The sequence below is a fragment of the Sinohyriopsis cumingii genome, chromosome 3, assembly GCF_028554795.1.
Source record: "Sinohyriopsis cumingii isolate HCF-2022 chromosome 3, ASM2855479v2, whole genome shotgun sequence".
Classification (NCBI taxonomy): Eukaryota; Metazoa; Mollusca; class Bivalvia; order Unionida; family Unionidae; genus Sinohyriopsis; species Sinohyriopsis cumingii.
This window is the reverse complement of record NC_142963.1, coordinates 97,063,872-97,083,585: the sequence shown is the minus strand read 5'-3', so window position 1 is coordinate 97,083,585 and position 19,714 is coordinate 97,063,872. Positions and strand designations below refer to the sequence as shown.

Genomic DNA, 19,714 nt, shown 5'->3' with positions numbered 1-19,714 from the left:
ACTTGAAATCATTAGAACATTTTGTTATTAAGACTTCAAAAATTTTATTCGTCGATTATTCTTGGCTTACTTTCGGATTTGATTCTTAAAACCGTAAGTTCATATTTTTTAATTTTTTACAGAATTTTCCAGGGAAATAAATTATATAATTTTTAAAGCTTATTGTTTACACTCTTTCTTGTGTTACTGTTTATTCTAGCCTAAACACGTAACATAAGAAAAGTATTTTCTTTTCATTACTCAGAATTAGCCAAGATTCTTTAAGCACTTATGGGATGATCTCATCCGAGAAGTATAAAGGCAGCCTGTATGCACGAATATCAACAATGGGTCGGGCCAAATATTTGATGCCTTCGCCACGTGTATTGCGAATTTTCTCTACTGACAAGAGCAAAACGATCAATGGGGAATTGTGTCCCTCCTTCCGATGATGTCAGAGAAAGCTATACCAGCTGTCTCCGATATCCAAAGGGTATAACGCCGCCTAAGATTTCAGTCAGCTCGAATGGTGAGAAAGAAAACATCAGCAAAAATATATTTTTACGAATTGACGTCGAATCAACATTACATCATCTCTCCTATCCGATCGAAAGATAAGAACCGATACTACACTTTGATTTTAGCCAAAAGGCCGAGAAGCGATCCTTGTAAACTGTTGCTGCTATAAAAGCATACATGTTGGTATTATTCATGTTTTGAGAATATATAACTGATCCGGTTTTTAAAAAAATAATTCATAATGACGATATTAGGTTCAATATGCGTTTCTTGGACATGTTTTAAATAAATTGTGTTACTTCTATGAGCTGTTAATTTACCAGTAATAGACAATTACAAATACCGATTATATATATATATATATATATATATATATATATATATATATATATATATATATATATATATATATATATATATATATATAACATCAATACCCGTTCATCAGGAATATCGGCATAGATTCAAACCATTTTCTTTACAATTAACGAAGCCAGCATGATTGAAACAACGTACAGTTTCCAGAGATTTCAGCTTATCAAAGAAGGAAATTACCCGAGAGCGTCATTTTGTTTCATGATTGTCGGGATAGTTTAATTTGTATAAGTACATCGCAGACAGCTGTACTTTTCACGTTTTTCGATCCGGTGGCCTAGTGAGTAAAGCGTCCACCTCGGATGCGGGAGGTCGTGGGTTCAATCCCCAGCCGAGTCATACCAAAGTCTCATAAAAATGTATTTACAGCTGCCTCGCTTGGCGCTCAGCATTAAGAGGTTAGTGTTAGGACTGGTCGGCCTGTTGTCAGGGTAATGTGACTGGGTGGGACATCATGCCACATGTCTGCGGCATGATGCACCAGTGCTAGACATACTATAAACTGCCACACTGCAGACATCGTAGCGATAGAACTGAAAAATTGTTAAAGCTACGTTAAAATTCAAAATAACACACACACACACACACACACATTCTACGCCTCACGCGCGGCCGCTGTTGTCATCGCACGTGATAAATATGAAAAATACAATATATTTTGAAAGACAGAGGTATGTCTGTATAAAATACATTAAAAGCCTTCTAAAATAAAGAAAATATATTTTGGATATTTTCTGAAGCCATTACAGAGCTCTTGAGTACCTAGTCCTTATTTGTTGAATATTACAAAACATGTTGACTTTTGTTCTTTTCTATTACTTCGTTTAAGACCATAAGAACATGGTCACGATTTGTGTACCCATTCGTCTGTATGAATTTTCACCAAATATTTTTGTTTAGCACTATTGTATTTTGATAATATGATTAATTTGAACTGAATAGTTAATAATTATCCCGCATATTACGATTAAGTATTTTCAGTTTCTATTGGTCGCTTTTGAAACGAGTAAGGAAAGAAGACAGCAACAACTACATTGAGACGGCAACACCAGTCCAGATTTAATGTGAAATGCCTCCGGGCGAAGGGAGGGGTGTTGGGTGCAGAAGGGGAGAGCGATATGGACAACGAATGGTCATTTAAATAAAAGAGTCGACTATAGCTTGGTCAAGGTAGTAAATTTACCTCGACAGCACATTGGAAATGTGTTTCGGATGTACTGTATTGATACGTCTACCTCTTCATATTTCGTGTATTAGGCATTATCAGGTTTCCGCTATTACAAAAATGAATGAATGTGCGCAAAATTTGTCACACTGTGTTCGATCTATGCGAGTGTTTGTTGTCTGATAGACACTTTAACTGGTGTCTTGCTTATCTATAAGAATGCAATACAATTATTGGTAATTCCTCCGTTGCTTCCGTCCAATAATACATTGGACATCTTCATTACCTGTCCAAAACGATAGTCACTGGTCTGTGCGTTTTTAGTCTGTTTTCCCTCTAATTATGACCATCCGTTTGTCTGTGTTAGGGCCCTGCGATTATTATGCTCACTCACCTTTCTGTACGTCCTTCCATCATTTTGTTGATTATAAGTTTGTCTGTCTGTCAGTTCTTTCATCCATCCATTCGCTAGATGCCCATTATCTATTCGCTCTTTGCGGACCCGTCTGTCTTTTTATCTCTTCGTCCGTCCGCGCATTTTTCCTCTTTTTATCAATCTATAGCTGTGTTTCTAATAACTGTCGGCTTGTTTTATCAAATAGTTGACTGTCTAGGAATTCTTCAAATACTTTTACTTGAGACATATATTAAAAATGCAATACACCACCGAATTTCGCTCTTTCATAATTGTACAAACACGGATGAGTGTTGAACTTTATTCAGCTGAAGGAGATTAAAAGAAGAAGCCATAGTGAAAATGAGAGTAATATAATCTATGCTGGGTTTTGCACCGAGACAAGGAAATCCCAGTCGAGGCGTTACATTATCTGTCTACCCAGCGTATATTGTTTTACTCACCCGTTTTTTTTCCATTAAAATTAAAAGAACTCTTCGTTTTCGCACATTAAACACATACTATATTCATCAGTTACTGTTATATCTTTACATTTGTATGTAACCCATTGTGTCTTGTGTATTATGAAGATCAAAGTAATCACCTCAGTAGAATCCAACTACATCTGCCGCTTATTCAGCTTCACACCCAAACAACGTAACAGTTATAATTGTTACGTGTTGTAAATAGTGTACCATGAGCTGTCGGGCCACGTGCAGTTGTTTTGTAAAACATTGATACCAATAATTTAGTAAGCATGCACAATCAACAGAGCATACGTCACAGCGAAATCAAAACGAGAAGACTAAAGTTCTGAAGAAACGAAAAAATAAAATTGCTCATCAGAAAACAATAAATACATAACAAAAGTAGAATCAAACCCGGAGGAAATAATTTAATCGAAAGCAAGAAATTGGACTTTGCCCTGGTAATAGGCGCTCGATAGTATTTCCTTAACAGTTTATTACTGCACGAATCGGATTGACCGTATTGTTTGTCCCTGTCAGTCAGTCAGTCATACATAGATATAGTATCCATCTTATATACGCATGAAGTGACGGAGAAAGTTCATGTTACACAACAAATTCAATATTATTATTTAATTTTGTTTTCATTGTTATATTTTTGGGACTTTCTCCATATAAACAAAAAATAATGAACAAAATAATAAATAAATACCACCAGTGAAGGCGTTGATACGGCTATTGCGCGCGCGCACGCATGTGTGTTTATGTGCGTGTGTGTAAATATGTCGACCCTACAATTCTTAGGGTCAAGTAGACCGCTTAGTTGTGCTGAAATACCGATGTCTCTTTGTGGAAAGTATACAATGATGACATTTTCTATATAGTTAATAAATTACACTGAACTGTTTTATGCATCAAAACCATATTGAAAGATACGTTCATCACAAGTTTATTGCAGACCATTTGCATGGAAGACTGAAGTTGAAACATTTCTTCTGTGATTTAACGAGGTTATTAAGGTCATGACTTTCCGGTACGGTACCCTTGGAATGGATATGATCTTGATTTTGTCAAACTTTCGATTTGTGAGGATTACATTGTATTTGAGTATGACATCTACAGTACAGCATAAAAACATGTGAGGCATATTTTAATGTAAAATAAATTAATTTTAGAGAGATTTTGTGTAACATTTAATTCGATTCTTACTGTCTGTTGAGTTGGCTTTTTGTTGGATGTGAACTAACCGTGTGTTACCTGGCATAATTTTACTTGATTTTATTCTGGTTTTGTTACGACAACTTTGGAACCGATGAAAGAAATATCGAAAATAAATTCAAATTTTTCATGCACTGATTCTTAAGAAGGCGTGTAATTTAATACTGCATATATGCAGGTTCGATATTCTGTTGTTGAGCTAACACCCACCCACCAAACACTACTGAGTAAAAACAAATCCCACAGGAACATATTATTTCATTATCTTACTCTCTATCTCTCACAATCTTCAAGTTACGCCAAATATTGTTTTTAAATTCTAGGGATCTCTAAAAGCACATAATTTAAATTCAATAAAATAAGAAAATAAACTATAATTCATTTATGATGATTAATAAGGTAACGGTTTTCTGTCGCGAACTTTTCATTCGTAACGGAAAGTATTATTTGGCTTGATGTAAAGTTTTTCGAGACAGATTTCATATGAACACGATATGTTTTTACCTAGTGACGACCTGAAGTTGATGGTAGCAAAGGAAGATCTGACTGGTGTCTGCACGTTATATACACAGATAAAGCTATCTACAGTTAAGTCAGTATTTGCTATAAAGGAAAATGGAAACAAGTATAAGGTACACTCTCTCTCTCTCTCTCTCTCTCAACATATTTAATTGGTGTTTTGTTTATCACAATATAATTAAATTTATTTTCAAGTCTGTGTCCTGCTTCTCTTAGGATCCATTGGTTCAGCCTTTTATTAAACAAAAGGTTGGTCGCAACTAATCCCGATTTTGGAGTTTTTGTGTAAATTTTTAAATGATGGAAATGCCTTTGACTTAATCGTTAGCTTAATGGTACATTCCACATCCATTTTATATTGACAGTACTGAGTCGTATACAAAAATGTAAGCTATCAGTGGGTGAAATAAATATATGCATATATATGAACAGTAGAGTTAGACATAGACCGCAGCATGCATATATAGACGTGTCAGATACAGGGACTAGTGAAAATGTCTAAAGTTCACCACTCATTTTATGAGATATCGCAAATTATACTCAACACATCCAATTCCGATTTAGACTAGGTGCGAAACTGGTCAAGTTTTAAAGTACAGAGTTGTAATCTTCAGCAATAAACGGTATGCTTCTAGACCAGGTCTTTAATAAGGATTTAACATTGACAAAATATGATGTTGTTCAACAGTTTTTGGAAGATAATTCCAGAATTTATTTGCTGCATAGCTAACAAGAAATACTGCCCTTACCTGGAAACTCCAAGGTGTTTACATACCTGGAAGAGTAAGAATACATTTTAAAAAATGATATTCCCCCAAACAAACAAAAACAAAACAACAGAAAGTACTTGCTCATGTAAGTATGTTGGTCAGTTATTGTTCAAAAATTAAGAAAACTTCAAGTGTATTGGTCTTTATCCTTCAGGTGTGGATAGTTGATACATTTGCAAAATCTAGTAGTTCAGAGTAGAATTTCTTGAAATCATTAAAGACAAATCGATCTTTTCATATTAGTAAGACTGCTGAAATGCCACATTAGGGGAGAGTAGCTGTTGCCATGCCACGTTAGGGGAGGGAGAGTTGTTGCCATGCCACGTTAGGGGAGGGAGAGTTGTTACCATGCCACGTTAGGGGAGGGAGAGTAGTTGCCATGCCACGTTAGGGGAGGGAGAGTTGTTGCCATGCCACGTTAGGGGAGGGATAGTAGTTGCCATGCCACGTTAGGGGAGGGAGAGTAGTTGCAGTTTGCAGTGATTAGAGAGTGATATACAACAAGTCGTTATTCAATTGTAAGGTATTTTCCGGTTCATTTCAGCACATTTTTTTGTTTAAGTGCTTTTGGACACATTTCAGCGACTTTCTCATTAACGTTTAGCATACAGTCCAAAATAACTCCCATCAGGTTTCCCCAATCTTCACAAGATATACTAGACTAAACTGTTCGTTTGTGCAGTACATTGGAATGTATCGGGTTCAGAATTCATTTCATTACCTGTCAAGCATTTAATAAGTATTTCCAAAGTAGATTTCATATTATTATAAACTGTGATGAGCATAGGCTGGTGTGTTGTCATCAGGGTAGCTATATAAATCAATGTCAACACGAAATTAACAAACATTTATAAGATTTAGGGTTACCGAATTGTTTACTGAGCTGCTCCTTTCTACATATTTGTCCATAAACTAATTCAGTTTCCTAGTGCATATATAGTGTGTCCAGAATCTATAAAAATCACATTGAATACCCTGATGATTTGCTGTAACTGGATCAGAGCATGCTATTCGGGCACATTTGTACTTTCTTAATTGTGTTTCATGGTTTACAATAAAACATACCTACTGGGTAATATGTTCTGGATGCTTAGATTCTGTGTGGTCGACCGGGTAATTTTGTGCCGGTTTGGATGCCGCCATTTTGGTTTACAGAGAGCATCCTGAGAATGCAAAAGCTGTACAGCTTTGTCACAGATTCTAACAAAGAATTGGACATTGAGGGTCATACTGAGGTATCTCGTGCTCAATGATATCAAGGTAGTTTCATCTCTGACATGGATGCACGTGAAGTTTGCTGTGGTTGCCAAGACGTTGTTGAACAGAGTAAGTGACGAAGCATCATTCTGACCACTGTTCGTCACGCCATAATGACCTTTAGAAATAACGTGGTGATAATGAAATCGACCAGATGGCAATGATCATGATGGTGATAACAAAACAATGACGACTACGTCGATGATATTAGCTACTCTTGGATCAGAGGCAATGAAGATGGCAAAATGTGTACAGAATAATGTAGAAGAGTGGGATAGCGGCTTCCATTAAGAAACAAAACTAGGTCAGTTTGGATACTGATTCAACATGGTTTGCAAAATAATAGTTTTCCTGTGAATTTGCCACTCGTTAATATTTTCTTTTCACTATTTGGAATCTTTTGAAATACAAATAAAAAATAAAACTAGAAAGGTTCATGAGTTTGGGGCTAGTTGAGAACGTTTGAGAGCTAAATGCCGAACTTTGACCTTCTGTTTTGAATAACCTATTTTAGCGTCTAAAACCAAACGGTGAAAGGTCGACATTCAGCTCTTAGGAGACCTCTGCTAGGTTATGGGAATTTTTATTTGTCTGCAAGATGTATTGCAAGCGCCTTAATTTATCTCTTTGATCTCAGATGATATGACTGTAAAATTGCATGTACACTAGTGTAGTGAAAAATAGCAATTCTGTCATGTATTAAATGCAAATTTCGTCATATCAAACGAGTTATGTTCTCCGACTAGGAACAAAACATTAATGTGGTTGTTGTATTTATTACATAGCCACTTTAGCGTTTTATCAGATGTATTGTACAACCATGAAAATCCCCATGTGAACTACGTAAATGGGGATAGATCTAGATATATACTGTGCAGTTGAATCATCGGTCAGTCTACATGTCAAATATGGTGATTTCTCCTTAGCTTTGAACTCTTAAAAGCTGTTGTATGGGGCAAATGAATGGATTTAAACTGCAATCACAGGCAAGTGAATTTTTCCTTACTTCTCTAATGAAACACATGTTTTGGACCAGTAAGTCACCCTTCTTCTTACAGCCTCCTTACTGAATACGTACACTGTAGAAATTTCAGGGCAAAATACCAGTACTTACACACATTCAGTTGTATGGAGTTCATTAATTTACAGAAACTACAAACCCTTTTTGTTTTTAATTACAATAAATTATTGATACATTGAGCTTAAAGGTTTTAATTTAAGCATGATGTCTCTTCCTAACATGGACCTCTCCGGTGGCCTAGAGGTTAGAGCGTCCGCCTTGGATGTGGGAGGTCGCGGGTCCGAACCCCGGCCAAGTCGTACGAAAAACCTATAAATATGGTACTAACAGCTGCCTTGCTGGGCGCTCAGCATTAAGAGGTTAGTGTTAGGACTGGTCGACCTGGGGTCAGAATAATGTGACTGAGTGAGACATCATACTATAAACTACCACACTGCAGACATTGTGGCGATATGACTGACACACAAACACACACACACACACAAACACACACACACACACACTTTCTAACATGCAGACTAGATTTTTAATTATCGTTCGGGTATTTTTTAAGAAGTAAAAGATTCGAACAATATTGTTCTGTTTGCTTCTCTTTATTTTCTGCTTGAACAGTCGTAAGAGTTTAAATGCAAACAAACATAATTCTATGCGTGTACCCCAGTGATGAAAACGCCAACACCATTTAGCAAAATTAATTCTTTTAAATTTACGTCATAGTCCAACAACTGCTGCACTTCATGATACGTCCACCGTTATGTTGCAAATGTTTGTCAATTTTATCCTCATATTTACTAAACGATTTTGATTCCTCAGTGATATTAATAGACAAAACAAATTTTTCCTACACTTCAACTTACTTCTTAAAAATATTTCTGAAACTCCGTAGGTGAAATGATTTTTAGGTGACTTTGGGGGCATTTTAGATGTATGCATTGTGGAATGTCTCTGTGTCGCCAGCTGAGAACGAGATCAACGGGTGCACGGTTCAGAAGTTTTTGTTCTTCGATTTCTAATACTTTTCTGCTTTAAAGGTCGTTGCGCCCATAATTCAGCACTTTGTGGCAATTAGCAAACTCATTTGAGGATCAAATGCGGTATCCTTAATTACTGTCCCTGAATTATCTGTATATAGCTGTACTGCAAGTATTCAGAGTAACTGGTTCACGGTACAAACCATCCGGTCCCATTAAAGTAACCAGGTAGGCACCAGTTTAAGTGTCTAATTAATCAAAGATAAAGATTTCTCCTAACGTGGAGGAATTGTTAAGTTACAGTTACTTCTGTGTTTGTCTTGTTGAAGGGCACTACGGGTTCCAAGATAAACTATAATGATCCAACTCAATCGCTGATTAAAATATGGGAGGGAGAGAGAAGTACAAAATCATGATTCTTGAATCCTATCTCCCTGAGTTTTTCTTACTTTGTCTGAAATTTTAAAACTTTAAAATACTTGATTTCAGCGGCAAAATACTTGGAGTTCTCCTCTATCACGTTTGGTGTCACTTCGCTCACCAACTTCATCCGAAAATTCGTTGTCAAATATTCATTGTCAAATATTCATTGTCAAATATTTATTGTCAAATATTCATTGTCAAATATTCTTTCGAAATTATTGTTACTAACCTCAACTAACTCTAATTTCTCGTGATTTACAATTACAAAGGCGTGTAGATAATTTTGAATACTTTGAAATGTGTAGCAATAAATCGTTCCCGATATTTTATAAGTGGACTGTTATTGAATATTTCAAGTTGTAAAAGTAGTTCCAGGCCGGGTGTGCGATATGGAATATCAGACTGAATAACTGTATCAAACGCCAGATCATCTATGTAAGGTTCGATGGGTAATGTAATAAAATGTACACTTTACTAATAGTGTATCAGTTTAATAACTTTGATATCAGTATTCTCTTTACTTATTGGCTGCGATCATGGGAAAGTATTCCTTACCTTGTCTTCAGGAGCCTTTGTTCTTACTCTTATCAACATTTTGGCGGCAATCTTTCGAATCGATTCGATTGCTCCAATGGGAAACAGAGAAATGATCACGTCTGTCTGAATATAATAAATTTACCCCATAGGTGCTCGTTACGCCATATAGAACTTATAATGCCCTGAAAAATGGCGTTAAACCCACACAAGAACAAAAAGAAGACGAACGACTACAACGAATAAAAATTGATAGAATATGTGGGGGACGGGTGGGTGTTTATACCGGTAACACGGAATCTGCCCGATATACAAGAGTGAATTAAATGTTAACTTATCGGAGAAAATAAATTCACCTCTGTTCTTCAAAAGAATATAGATATACACCGGTCTCCCAACCAACATTAATTTATCTGACCACAATTGCTCTTTGAATTATAACTTGTGAAAAAAATAATCTATTTTTAAATATTACTGGTTTTTAGAACTGCGCAAAAATTCGACTAAAGGATGAGAGTGTTCCATACTGTTTATGGTCGTTTCAATGAGATGTCATCATGTTTCCGTTTCGTAACCGTTTCTAAACGTGCGTCACTAGTCTCATCGTCTCCGACCGTCTTTGTACTGTTTCCAGTATTGCTAAACACGTCAGAAGTACTGTAACGTTTGTCAAAACAAAAGCTTGCATTATATGTAATTTCGTCAAAACAAGAAGTAAAAAGAACAATTTGAAGCAGAAACTAAATGATTCTGAGAAGGATATTGTCGACACCTTTTAAGCAGAACTTCCAACTCACACTCAAAATTCGAAAACGTTGGTTGTCTGTAAGCCAATATGTCGGTGACTATCTTACATATGGTCATTTTAAGTGTCTAAATGGATAGTATTCACACTTATCAATTATGTTTGGTTAAAGAATCGTGACTTAAGCAAATATATCTGGTTAAATATTGATGTTTCCGCCAAATTTTGCAACTTCTTAACGTTGCAAGCGTAATGCAGGGTTTCATAAAAATTAAAGCATTAAAAGCTACTATTAGTTATCATATTGCATCTTTAATGTAAACGTTTTCAAACGTAACTTTAAAATTTATCGGATCCTGCTACAATCGCAGTGCAAACTTCGAAATAATCAAATAATCTAAACAGAACATAAATCTGATAACAGTTCCACGTATCACTCTATCGTTTACAATCCGTTTTACAGGGTATTGGACACTCGTGAATTCTGTGTTATTTTCTTTATCACTCCAAATCGCAATAAGCTTTTCTTTTATGCGTCAGTGTTTTAAATAAATAACCTTTTAAAGCTTTGCTTGCTTGTTTGGGGTGTGGATGAGTTGTAAATATTCATGGCTTATTTATCGAGCAACCATGGAAGAAAAAGAGACTTGAATTACTCTTATATGAAAAGGATATATTTCCTCGTCGATATTGAAGTCATAATCAGTATTAAATTGAGGCAAATTTTCATTTTATGACCAAAGAAATGCGTATAGGAGAGTGGCAAATATGAAGTATCGTATATCTAACTATATCTTGATTAGATTTGATTTCCAATAAAGTCTCACATTTAAGCGATGTACGGTACAGCAACACGAGTAGGTTATTTAGTGCTGATGCAATTTAAATAAAGTGCCTTTGCCCAAGGGACACACCATATGCAATTTAAATAAAGTGCCCTTGCCCAAGAAACACGCCATATGCAATTTAAATAAAGTGCCCTTGCCCAAGGGACACACCATATGCAATTTAAATAAAGTGCCCTTGCCCAAGGGACACACCATATGCAATTTAAATAAAGTGCCCTTGCCCAAAGGACACACCATGGTAGTCGACTTAGGCTGATACAATGGTAACATTCCAACCCGCACTATACGAGTCAGGCACGGTAACCACTGAGCATGTGTTAGACGATATTCATTTTAAAATTTAACATGATTGTTAATTATTAAAATTCACCTTAATTTTCTTACTCCTTAATTCCGCTATGATATCGTCACCGGAATTCAAACATTCAACAAAAATCCATCTGACTCCCTTGAGTATGCGATTGACTTAATTTTTATCCGTTTATCCGTTTATTCCTTGACTTTGATGGAGAACAAAATCTTTAATGAATAAGTGTATATCAAATGTTCCCTGAGTGAAAACTTGGTAAGAACACAATGTAAAACGTATAGCTACCATATGACCAAAAGGAACAGCAATGTAGAACATAGAAATTTGCATGTTGTTTCCATAAGAAACGATCGCTCCGGTGGACTAGTGGTTAGAGCGTCCACCTTGGATGTGCGAGGTCGCAGATTCGAACCCCGGCAGAGTGTCATACGAATTACTGCTTAAACTGGTACTAACAGATGCCTCGCTAGGACTGGTCGGCCAGGTGTCAGCATAATGTGACTGGGTGGTAGGATATCATGCTACATGTCTGCGGATTGATGCCCAGGTGCTAGACATCACTGTGAACTGCCACACTGCAGACATCGTGGCGATTAGACAGAAAAATTGTGAAAGCTACGTTAAAAATCCAGATCTCTCTCTCTCTCTCTCTCTCTCTCTCTCTCTCTCTCTCTCTCTCTCTCTCAAACACACACACACACACACACACCATAAGAAACTAGGTGAAAATTAAATTTCACATCTGTTTCATAAGGTAATACAGTCTTCTAATCAATAGTTTGACACATCAAGCTAGAAAATACAGGATAAAGACGCTGCAATTTCAAAAAAAATATAGACATTGTTTCTGACCTCGTAAATAGTTCCTGAAAACAAATAATAATTTACACCGGTCCAGGTGTTAGTCTTCAATAAATTCATGGTAGTTCAAGACATTTTTGTTTACAATGCAGATCACATTTCTGGCAATAGATGCACTTTGTTGTGATTTCAGTTCACATTGTGCAGGCATCTTTTATTATGCTTTGAAAGAAGCAGCAGAGAGACTGAGCCCACCAACTGTTTCGTTTCAACAGAACCCCTATCAAAAACATTTCTGATAGAAGGACAGCGATAACTCGCTATAAAAATAAGTTTCTTCACGGGCGGGGGGGGGGGGGGCACAACGACGACGTTGGGGGCTCAGTCTCTCTGCTGCTATCATGTAAAATATTTTAGGATTTTTAGTTAAAAAATGTATCTAACCCAACTCGATACCGTGTCCGAGGATCATGTAAATTTATCGTCACAAACCCGTGTGGTTTTCGCTGTGCATGACTGAAGAAATTTCTGAATCTATTTATGTCCATGTCACCACTGCACCAAGTCTGATGAATATTTCTCAGCGTGTGTGCGTCAACTCCGTTAAACACTGCAAGAACGTTACAATTATCTCTGATCACTTTTAGAATTTGTGTATACCGCTGAGTCACATAAATGACATCAGTGTTTTTGTGTCGGCTGGATTTTTTTGTTTATCCAACATTACATCATCGTACACAACTAAGTTGTTAATTGATCCATCAATGTCGTCGACGGATGGAGCTTCTTCGATGTCATTTATAAAATCAATAACATCTTCGTCGTTTATCGATTTTGCACTTTCGTTAAAATCTTTTAGCACTTGATAACACCGCTGATCGTCCACTGACGGGGCTATCAAATATAATTTATCCCACTTCATCCACTTCATTATTAAATTAAGTAACAACTGCGTCTTACCCGACCCAGATGGACCTATGATAATCATTTGGATAGAATTTGGTAGCACTGAGTTATGCTTGATTGGCTCTTGTCACTTTGTCGCGGAAAAGTCAGTGATTTCCATTAGATATATCATAAAATAATATGGATTTATATTGTGTGAAATGCCGAGCACGTACCCCAACTACGGATACGACAACAATTACAACAAAAAATAATCGACAAGCGCTTACAGGCAAGTGTGAACGATGTGGCACAAAAAAAATTAGATTTATTTAAAAAAAAGCGGAGGTGATATCGCAGCCAAGTTAGGAAAATTACCAGGAGCTCCGTGGGCTAAATACCCAGGAGAAAAACATCTTCCAGGATATAATTACTGTGGTCCAGGAACCCGACTTGATATCAGACTTGATGCTCAGGATCAACCAAAACCCGGTGAGTATCCGATAAACGCTATTGATCGCGCGTGCCATGCTCATGATGTAGCTTACCGAAGCAAGGATTTGCAACAGCGCCATCTCGCGGACGTGAAATTAATTCATGCGTTAAGTGCCATCCCTGATAAATCTATCAGCGAAAGGTTAACATCCTGGTTGATAAAATCCGCAGTGAAAGGTAAATTAGCGTTAGGTACTGGTATATAATGGAGTCGATTTATTATTCCCCAAGCGGATACTGGAGAGGTAACGCAGCAATTGATAAACTTGCCAGCGCGGCATCAGTAACACGCGCGGTTGCCAAAAATTGGTTATCCCGACAGGCAATATGGCAAATTTATCTACCGCGCCCCAAACAAATTCACTTTGCGCATTTCGATGTTAGTGTGCCAAATGAGGTTCATCAAGCTGATATATTATTTCTGCCACATGATACTATCCGAAGACGCACATACAAGTACGCGTTAACCATAGTTGATGTTGCCAGTAGATATAAAGATGCGGAACCGTTAACAACTAAAACAGCATCTGAGGTTGCTTCTGCGTTTGAAAGAATTTATCGGCGAGGACCTCTGCGATGGCCACATCTGCTAAAAGTTGATCCTGGCAAAGAATTTCAAGGTGCAGTATCATCGTTGATGAAACAACATAACGTCACCATACGACGAGGACACACTGAAATTCACCGTGATCAGGCAATTGTTGAGCGATTCAATAGAACACTTGCTGAGCGGTTATTTGGATATCAATACGCGAAGGAATTTATTCAAGATGCGAGATCGCGCGAATGGGTTGCAAGATTACCAAGCGTGATAACTGCGCTAAATAATGAAATAACTCGAACAACCAACATGAAACCTTCCATCGCGATCACAAAAACACAAGGTGTTTTTCAAAAAAATATACCCGTACGACGTGATTCTTCAGCGCAGCCGATACTGGGTAATGTTACTGTAAGATATTTATATGAACCAGGCGAACTTGAAGGTGGTAAACGAAGAGCGACTGATCCCATTTGGAGTGTTACCACACATAGCATATCCACCGTGACAAGATCCACTGGCAGACCAGCAATCTACAAGTTGGATTCAACTGCTCCTCAACGCGGATTCACCCGTGAGCAACTTCAGGTAATTCCCGAGGATACACAATTGCCGCCAAAATCACTGAAGTGACTTAACTAGCGCTGGCACCCCGACGTCGATTACACTCAAGACAGGTCAACATGACATTATCACGTGTATGACCGCGATTGTTATCTTTTCTGTCTACGGTAAATTGTCTTTAATTTTTATTCGAATACTACCATAGCATTATACAATTACAACTCGCACAGTGATTATTCTGCTGTTGTTTCAGCGCAACAACGAAGTCGTCGTCAAGATCAAAATCGCAATTATTTTTTTTGTCACTCTGTTTGTAACCGGCGAGTTTTTTTCTTATTATGTTGCTGTTGTTTTCATTATTAATTTTATCAGCGTTTGATTCATTCAAGACAATTCTTCGCAGTTGAGATATTCTTCTGACTCTGGACACCGCCAAGTAGACTAAGTTTGACCATTCGATTCGATCATCAATGATCCAGACAGTTGTATCAGAGATAGTCAGTCCTTGAGAACAATGAATTGTCATTGCGTATCCTAGCGTCCACGGGGATTTATTCATCGCTAGTGCATCCTCAACAGCATCGATGTCAACTAGCACAATATCATTCAATACTAAATTCTGTTTCTCTGTCTTTCTTGGAATATCAACATCTATATTTTGTAACCGCGTATCAGTTGGTCCATAACATAACGGCGTTGGCAGCATTGGAAACTTTCCTTGTTGCAACCGAAATAGCTGTTGTTGAAGTGTGTCTCTGACTATCTTTCTACTTGCCACTATCAAATCGTCTGGTTTCCATATGCGTAAAAAGTCGCTCATCGAAGTTTCAGGAATCATCTCGCGCATAATTTCACATTGAATTTTATTCGGTTGTAGCCTGATTAGTGTTTTAAATTCTTTCAGCGTTGCATCAAGTGCTCGGTAATCATCAGACACTTCTTCGTGATAATCAACAAAATTCCTCAGCCAATCATGCGGAGATGCGCCGACAAACGGAGGTGGTTGACCGTGATCGCCGCACATAATCACTGCAGTATTTTTCGTTAACAGCCAATCAAGAAATGTTTTTAACGTTTCCAGTGGTACCGTACATATCTCATCCCAAATTATTATATCATTGATATATTTTGTGCCCATTCGATCTGGCGTCCACACACCGCCGCTGTATTTGAAAAAGCTGTGATAAGTACAAGAATTGACTTCTCGCTGTTTCATCTCTCTGGCAAGCCTGTGTGTAGGTGTTAGCACAATCATATCTGAATTTCGAAATAATTCAATCGCTCGAGTTGTTTTACCAGACCCTCCCGGCCCGTTCAAATAAACAGTTTTATGTCTGGTGATTGGATCATCCACAGACGGTGCGGAGGATATTTCTGGCATCGTTGATTTATAATAATTATCCTCGATTGCAACATCAGCGGATTCACAATACTCGTGTAACATCTCGGCTTTTATTCTCCACGAACCCCATTCATCTCCGCCGCAGAATTTCATTATACCGGTCAGTGATTCTGAATATTTCTTGTCGATGTAAAATGAATCCGTAGCAACTCTGACTGCGTTACCAGGAAATCGATTTACCATCGATAACAAATTTATAGAAACATAAGCCAGCATTGAAGATCTCAAATGCGTGTATTGAGGCGATTCTCCGTCGATATAACTTACAATTGTGCCCAACTTTTTCCCGTCGGACAAGAACACATCCTCCCTGTTACAAAATATGTCTCTGGCAACCGCGTCGGCGATTATAAAATCCAATTCAGCTTCATCGATAATCAACCGCGAGTGATGCATTTTATGATCAAATGCTGCACCCTGAGTAAATTTACCGATTATTCTTCGTCCAAGATCTTTCGCTGTGATTTCACTGTTTTTGAGCCTAATCTTGAGAATTTCAGGAGCTCCTTCGCGGATAGCATCAATAGGAGTTTCTGGACGTGCTTGTGTCCATTCTTCGATAACTTCATCGAGAGTTACACGTTCTGGTGTTGGCAACCAAACTGAGGTCTGCGGTCGATAACATATGATTGCTTCACTGACAGTCAACGATACCAGTATGCCGCTGTCAAGCATGTATCGCAATAACACTATTGGTACCCAGCGCTTTTCAACGAAGTGTCTGCCAAACCAAACATAACAAATCGGATGAAGTCCCGTGGCAAATTCAAACAAAGTCACACGAGCAAATCCTGTCAGGTCAGCGTCGGGTAAAACGCCGTTTACGGCGACTCGTGTCATCGAGTTCGTGGGATGTCCAAACCGCGCAAAGTATTCGCGGCACTCGCCGTTTCCGAGAAAGCTTCCTGGGTAGCAGGCAATCATATCTACGGAAATCATATCCCGGTAGTCATATCGGGTATTCCACAACCCGCCATGACCATACTCGACACAACTTAATTGTATATCCGAGAGAAACTGACTTCGGGTTGGTCTCCACGAATTTCTTTCTCTGGCGGCGTGAGCGGCAACACTTGGAACTGTAAAACAATTAACCAATAACTGCTCATCGCTAGCATTTCTCATATACGTTTTTGCGAGTTTTTTCATTTGTTGGTGCAACGATTCTGTTCTGTATAATTCTCCGTTGGGTCTCACAAATTGATCATACTCGGAATCTTCGGAGCTCCTAAATAACCACACCGACACAGGGTCGGTTTTACTCAGCGCGTAAATAACCTCGTATATGTTTCCAGAATAAAACTTGACAACAGGGTCTCGTGGAAATATTGTAACCGCATCAGTCCACGCGTGCGAATTATGATCAATAATTTCAATCGGTGTTCCTGACTTTTTATAATGCTTCGAACTGTATAATATTTCCCCGGTTAGTGTTTTTACTGTTATTGAGCATTTTAATTTACTTGATAGCGCAGCAACATCATTTATTGTTGTCCCGGTATTCTTAACCGATTCACCCCATGATGTTATTTTTTCACGTCGCAGATCGGTTAAACCGTTTCCTCGTTTTGTGTTTTTAAAATGTTCCATTACTCGCTCGGCTACACAATTCAACGTCGACGCAGTCATTTGCATCGGAGCGAGTTTATCAATTTTTGGTTTTTTTACCGGGTATATTCCATAAATGACTGCGGTTACAGGATACGCTCGAGCGTAATATGGTATATCAATCCCGGTGAGCATTCCTGGTTTACAATTGCTGCTTAACAGAGCGGTCTTTCCGTTAGCAAGAACAGGGTCGAGTTTGTCACGGATAATCCACGTATCGTCGTCGACGTTGACAATAAATTTTATTCTGAAAAAATATTTCTTTTCACGTTGATGAAAATCAATATAATCAATAATTGTTTTTGCTCGGGCATCAGTCATTGTAGCATCGATGATGTCCTCGTCGCGGATAATTTTAAATGTCGACCATACATGAGATGCGCCGTCGTCGCGGAATTCTTTCTTACCCTCGTTGATAATATCGAACAGATCAGTTAGATGCCGTCGTCGTGGATCCGGGGTTACCCTGTCAAGATCGAATCTCCCGGTGCCAACTGCGGATAACCTCGAAAACACTGTCATATTATATTTAAGACAAATATTTAAATAAGAAAATATTATATATACAATGAACAACTGCAGATGGTTAAAAGTTGGATCAGTAACAGTCTGTGGTAAGCCCTGTAGGAAGGAATTCTGCGGTGAACATATACAGAGCATCAAACGAGGAAGCACAGGACCTATTCGTTGCCTGCGATGTGGCATTGGTGTCAGAGGTAAAACACAATTATGTGCGGGGTGTGGGGGGAAACGATACCGTGAACTCAAGCGATATTACAATAAAAAAAATAACGGAGACGCGCTAAAATCTGAGAGCGATTAGAGATCAAAAAAGGTCTTGTAATTGATCACATTGATGGACAGAAACTTAATAATAATTTATCCAATTTGAGAGCTGTGACGCAGAGCGAAAATTGTAGGGCTGGTAATACTGGGGGGAAGAGAGAGTCTAGGGCAGTTGTTTCCATAAACTTAAATACAAAAGAAGAAATAATATTTCGCTCAATGACCTCAGCTGGCAAGTATTTTGGTATTTGTGTGGCTTCAGTAGGAAAAGTTGCAGAAAATATTACCAAATCCGCGTTGTCAAAAAAGTATAATAATCAGAAAATTATATTTCGTTATCACGAGAATTTTCCAAACGGAGATAACTCTGCAGTGACTGCGTGAAAATCCGAAGGATTTTTCAAGTCAATGATACAATTATTTCCCCCTTGACAAGTCAAGGTGACAGGTACGAGCAGACGATTTTCTGCACAAGGAAGTAAATAACTACCTGTATAAATTTCACAGGTAGATCAGTATATGATAATTTTTAAACCCAGTATTATCAGATTGGAAAGTGGCACCATGGTAACGCGTTTGACTTTCGTCCCGGCGCTATCAAACGCCATTGTTCGAATCCTCGTTACGGACATATTGTTCGACGGGCCCGATTTATAGGGTTTTTATAATAGTTGGGGGCTCCAGCAGGGGCCTTGTGTGCATTATCCTCCTCCACGTCGAATCGTGGGGGGTACGTTTTACCCCTGGGATTCGATTTGGGGGGGGGATATATGCACAATGGAGCTCCCAAAAATAAACAGCAGTCATTGGATGTATAAGCTCTACGGTCAAAAACAAAATGGCTAAGAGAACCGATCACGAGGATGCCGAGAAGCCATAAGAAAAGCTCTGTAAGACTGAGATAAAAAAAAATCTGAAAAATAAAAAAAATCACCTAAAACACAAAGTGTTTCAAAACACAAAGTGACAAAATCTAGTCTGAAAGGACCTCGTGGAGTATAAGACTAACCGCTCATCAATGACTGCTGTTTATTTTTTTTATCTTAAATATTTAAAAATATATATAAATATGAATCAAGAAAATATCAATAATGTGATTGATGCTATTCAAAAATTA

The 19,714-nt window shown here is 37.9% G+C and overlaps 1 protein-coding gene and 1 pseudogene across 1 annotated transcript in view; one reads left to right on the top strand and one right to left on the bottom strand.

Moving 5' to 3' along the window:
* The window catches only part of LOC149803346 (prestin-like), a 64,213-nt gene that overhangs the window by 30,831 nt on the left and 13,668 nt on the right, over positions 1-19,714 (top strand). The window contains exon 2 of the mRNA XM_089951366.1: positions 4,626-4,749. Within this exon, the coding sequence (XP_089807492.1) occupies positions 4,733-4,749 (17 nt within the window). The 5' untranslated portion in view covers positions 4,626-4,732. The remainder of the gene's footprint in view (positions 1-4,625; positions 4,750-19,714) is intronic.
* On the bottom strand, positions 504-643 carry LOC149803347 (U2 spliceosomal RNA; annotated as a pseudogene).